At 37.4% G+C, this 5,635-nt stretch overlaps 1 protein-coding gene across 1 annotated transcript; it reads right to left on the bottom strand.

Moving 5' to 3' along the window:
• Nucleotides 1-226: 226 nt before the first annotated feature.
• FGFR1OP (FGFR1 oncogene partner) lies at nucleotides 227-5,281 on the bottom strand (the record flags this gene model as incomplete). Its single annotated transcript, XM_010161426.1, has 6 exons — nucleotides 227-737; nucleotides 1,168-1,261; nucleotides 1,940-1,979; nucleotides 2,650-2,718; nucleotides 3,299-3,408; nucleotides 5,064-5,281. Coding segments are annotated over 6 exons (606 nt in total), but the record flags the coding sequence as incomplete, so codon positions are not given.
• Between the last annotated feature and the right edge of the window lie 354 nt (nucleotides 5,282-5,635).

The following is a 5,635-nucleotide window of genomic DNA, read 5'->3' on the forward strand; positions in this document are numbered from 1 at the left end:
TAAACAAGAATATTCGGAGTTAAGACTACTGCTAAATTTAGCTCCTAAATGCAGCTAAATTTATATTTGAGTTTAGATACTGTCAATTTGATATGCCTTTAAAAAAAAAAAAAGCCCAACTTTCAGAAGAGTCTGAAAAACAGCAGTTTCAAGTAAGTCTGGAGAAATCAGGTATTGTGGCTGGAGTTACCAAAAAGATGTACTACATGCTGACTTGACACAACGGTGTTAAAAGAAGTGTGAGTTGAACCACTATCTCTGAAGGTTCTTGCTTTGGTTATCTTTAAAAAACTCAGACTGTTACAGTAACAGTGCAAGTTCATCATAAAGCCACATACCTCTCTGTAGATGTTCTCTTACCAACTGGTTTTTATTATGCCCACTGCCAGCAATGGACATTCTGCTTGGAAAATCCACCTTCTGATGTAAAAGGTTTGGCTGAACCAAATGAAGAAAATAATTCCGCTATCAGACTCAAGTGGGAACGCACCATTTCATTTAGTTCTTCTCAAGAATATTTAAAAGCCTTCTCCTCCTACAGTCTTTTTGAAACACAAGGCACAAATAGGGAGTGGACATTCCAGCAAAAAGTGATTGTCTGAAATTAACAGTCCACAGCAGTCTTCTAGTTCAGCAGAGCAAAACATTTTAGCTGTCCAATTCTATGCCACGTCTTCTAAATAATCTGCAACATCACTTAACTGAGAAATGGTAAGGTCTTGCGTGACGCCTTCAAGCTAGAAAATAAATCAGATTACAAACTCAGAAATCATAGAAACAGTATTATTTCTTGTAGTCCTTCAAACAGCATCCCATCCTTTTAGCATCAAGATCTTTCATAGAGATTTCCTACTCCTTTAGGAGGTGCTCAAATCTTAAGATACAGGGGTAAGACATTCCTATCCTGGATACTAAAACTAGTCCCAGATATTTTTTACATGCCTAGAAACAGCAAGTTATGCTACCAAACAACTGCTGTGGGATGGTTTGGTTTTTAATCATTATAGTATCTAACTCAGCAAGACTACTAAGTTTAAAAATACAGAACAAATAATACAGCCTTAACATACGTCCTAGGAAGGTCTAATGGCACATTCCTTGATGGAAGGTTAAAAGAGTCAAGACAATATCAGAAGAATATCAAGAACAATTTTAAAAGAATCATACTTTATCACTGGCATTTGAGTCTTCTGTTTCCACAGAAATGTCATCTATTTCTTCACCAATACTGATATCACTTTTTTCTGAGCGATGACTAGTACTAGAAAGAAAGAAAACCATAAACGTAAAAATAAGACTTTCTTTCCAAACATCCAAGTATCACATTTATTTTGACTTTATACCTGACATTTGATTGGGATTTCACTTCCCAGCAAGTTAAATACAAAGTTGCTTAGAAACCCGTAACAACTAAAGGCTTTCCACATAGATGAAGCCATAATAAACACTGATAAATCCCCAAGCCTCAACCCTGCTGTTTATAACACCAATACCTTCACATCATAAGGATGAGGCTGTTTAGTAGTTATTACTGACTACTCATGATGCCTTTTTAGTTGACTATTTCAGCATACACCGTATTCACTGTCTAACAGCATTAAAGCACTAAGTGCATGGTTCAGGGGAAAAAAAAGAAGAAAAAAAAAGAAAAAAACACAACAAACACCTGCTACATAAAAGCAACAACTTACCTTAAAGTTATAGCACCAGTTTTTTAAGGAACTCGTTAACTTCTACACAAGAGTCTGCTGTTTTTAGCTTTTATTTTATTTGTAAATATAAGTATTAAAATATCAAACCAAAGTTTAAAGGAGTTCAGAGATACTGAGACTCCAGCAACAGCAACTAGGTGAAGTATTATGAAATAATGCAAATATGCTAGTGGATCTGCTTATAATGCATGAAATACTATGCTACTGCAGTATCATCCTTCTCTTACCTGTTGAAGTCATCAGCATACTCATCGTCATCTCCATTTCCTAAATAATTTTTAAAAGGTATTAATGAAAAAAGTTCTCTTCAGGAAACACAAAAAAACCCATAATCTATTCCTGCACCAGAACACATGATAGCCAGCAAAAGTGGGAGTAGACTGAACTACTTGTGCAGATTAGGGAGGAAAAATGAATTTATGTCTGTCAATCTCGTTACCCAAAGTGTTTTGAAATTGAACGTACATTTTCGGGATGTTGACTACATTGATAAGGCAAAATTTAAATACTTGGCAGCTGTGATTTGAGAGAGAGCTGATACTTACATCACACCATCTTCATATTGCTCCTAAAGCTTACTTGTCTTGCCTGGCTATCTTTTTCCACAAACATAAAACCCCCTTTTTCTTAGGGATGTAGACAACATTTATCACTTGATATTAGCAAATGTATGCAAGGAACAAATCAAATTTTTGCTGCACGTGTAAAATACTAATCCACACGCAAGACACCAGTTTTCACATTTTTGTAAGCCTTTAGAGCAGATCTTGCTCTCAACTCCAGTAAGTTTCACAATGGTGTTAAACAGAGTGACAGAAGTACAGCTGAAGCTATTAGTTCTATGTGTATTTCAGTTTCTTAGATCCCCCTATGAAGTCGGGCCACAACTTACACTTAAAAAAATATCAGAGCTTCCTCATGTTTAGCAGTTACTTGCCTAACTCTAGTGATCCCAGTTTTGCATTCACCAACCGCAAGTCTTTCAACACAGAGTTTCTATTCAAACCTGTATCAAAACAAAAGCATTTATATCAGAAATTTGACTTGTGATTCTTTAACGAGATCCCACTTAAACATACCCATCAACCATTTCTAAGTATCTTATTATAATAATTTTTATATAAACTTTGTAGTATGGTAATATTTATCCAATTTTCAGGTCTAACAACAAATGTCTTTGCTAGCATTTAAAAACATGAGTAGCAAACAGGGACAATCTCCCAGTATTGAGGATCAAGTTTCACAGCACGAAAGCAAATATCCCTAAAGAACTTGTGCAAATAATGTAAGATGATAATACAAAGGAATAAGTTAATTTCAGTTGAAAACTGAGCAGAAGGATTTTATACTCTTGAAAACTGCTTTACATACAAAGAAAGAAAAGGCATGCAGAGAAGTATTTCATGCTCCAAAACACAAGATGCCCCCCAGTGGTAGCACAATGTATCAAACGCTACAAAGCACGTTGCAACCAGACTCTGGCAACAGACGGAAACCACATTCCCATCTGAACGTGAAGCTCATCCACTGCGTTTCAGGAAAGGCCTCCCACATCCATCAACACACAAAGACAAGCGAAAACTTACTATCAGGCTCCTTTAGTGAAGGTGCACCAGTCAGGGAGCTTAACCCACTTTTTATATGTGGTGCATCAGAAAGGGATGCTAGGCCTCCTGCTTTATTAGCTTCAGTTTTCCTAAAACAAACCAAATAAATAGTAAATACTCCAAAGAGCTGTAAAACGTGCATAGTGAGTCTCTTCTATTATTTACTGAATTGTCACAAAACTAGAGCAGCAACATTTACAGCAAACAGAACAAGGGGAAAGGACTGTTCATTCTGCAACCTGAAAAACAGTATGCAGTTTACCAGCACAAGTGTCAAGCAACACACTGAGTAAGAAAGTCACTTTCTCACCTATGCAAAGACTTGTGCCTGTCTTCTTTCACAGACAGAGCTCCTGCACCTTCATCAGCATCACTATTTTTATCAAGGGGCCTTTCACTGTGCCCACATGTAAATGCAGCCAAAAGAAGAAAGATTCACAGATAATTCAATATTTCAATTAGTTTGATTTACAACTAAAACAGATTATGTCTCTTGAGTAAGGAGAAGTAAAAGGACTTAAATGCAGTTTTAATCTTGATATTTCCAGCATGAAAGACAGAAGAAATACCACAGTAAGGTTATTTGTAACACAGTATTTTCCAGGGGGGGGTGGGGGTGGGTGTGTGTTTAAAAAATCACCACTCTGAGGAAAAATGTTCTGCTTGAACTAAACACATTAATTGAAAGCTGTATTATAAATAACCTTTCTCAGAATCCATTAATTTACTGGAAAGAGATGTAGTTAACCTGGTACGATTGCTCTGTGCTGTACCAGAGTGAGCCCACTCAAGGAGTAAGCATCTGCTACAGCAGTAACACAAAAAGGCTTATGCTGTTCTGCCTACTACTGACACAGCTGGAGGGAACATCCAACATGAGGGGAGCTACAGTCAAACTGACTTGCAAATGCTTCTGCAACCTCTCCTGGTAAACTCCACTATGCTAGAGCAATTCTCCAATGACTCAAGCACAGCAAAAGAACACCCTGAAAGGATCTTGCAGCATTTCTCAATAGAGATATCCAAACTAAGCTTCGAGATAGCGCAAGATGATACCAAAGATTGGTTCTTCAGTTTTAGAAAAAAGGGTGTATAGTTCAGTCAGTAGTTCTTGTTTCAATTGGTACTTTTCCATCAGACTCCATAGATGAAAAATGAAAAAAAGCAAGCTCTTGTGAAGTGTCTGGAAAATTAGCATATGCAGAAATAACACTTCACTGAAAACCTAGACCTGTACTCAAAAGGTGCTGCAGTGTAAGAGAGGAAACCCTCAGCTATGAGAATTTTCATTATTCTCACAGTTTATAGAGTCAGTTTACACATTTACCAGATTTTCTGTACTCCTTACAAAGCCATACAAATATATGGGGCACTGTCCCTGTCACTGTCCACTTCCTTTTGTATGCCTCACCACTGCAGCTCTGCTGCAAGAGGAAACACAGATGTCTGTGCCTCATTTATGTTCGCTCCACCAAACAGGCTGGGGACATTATATAGTCTAATGCACCTGAAAGTGACATAGGTTTTTCCACTCATGGTACACCCAAGAGAACCCAGATGACACTGTGCATTTCAAAGAAAATAATCACAGAAATGCACAACTCAGAAACAAAATGCCACAGAGCAGACCTAAACACTCATGTTTACAAGTGTGAATAACCAAACATCAGCTAGCTATCAAAGGTCTGCAAACATACCAGGGACAAAATACACCTGTATTAAGTATAACATCCATGTTACTTACCAGCCATAAGTTCTTTCTGGTTTAGGTATAGGATCATCAAAAAAAGAATCTCCTTCTACATCATCTTCATCCATACCAGGATGGCTTTTTTCTTTGGTATTTAGGTCTTTGTTTTCTAGTTGAGAATCTAGTTTTGTTTCATTAGGCGGAAAATGAATGCTTCCCTTGCTTGCTTCCCCTGATGAGACACTCTTATCACTTTGAGTGGTTTCAGCAGCCTTGGAAGATAAAGAAAAAAAGGTCACTGATAGGAATGAGTATTTATAACACCATGTCACAATAGAAACACACAACATACACAAACCATCACTTTTTTTAAAGCTAGCTCAAATTTAGCAGTACTTCTCAGGAATTTAATGGTCTAATCAGGAATCACACAAGAGAGACAAGTTTTTATCACTTTAGAAAGGAAGCATTCTTTATTGTTGCTGCCATTCAAAACCATTCATTCCATCCTCTGCCTTACTTTGCTATCCAGACCACATCTATTATAAATGGAACTGTCATGGTTTAAAGTCAGCAACTAAGCACTATGCAGCCGCTCAATCACTCCTCCCCCCCTCTCCCCCACC

Source organism: Eurypyga helias, unplaced genomic scaffold, assembly GCF_000690775.1.
Source record: "Eurypyga helias isolate BGI_N326 unplaced genomic scaffold, ASM69077v1 scaffold4851, whole genome shotgun sequence".
NCBI classification, from domain to species: domain Eukaryota; kingdom Metazoa; phylum Chordata; class Aves; order Eurypygiformes; family Eurypygidae; genus Eurypyga; species Eurypyga helias.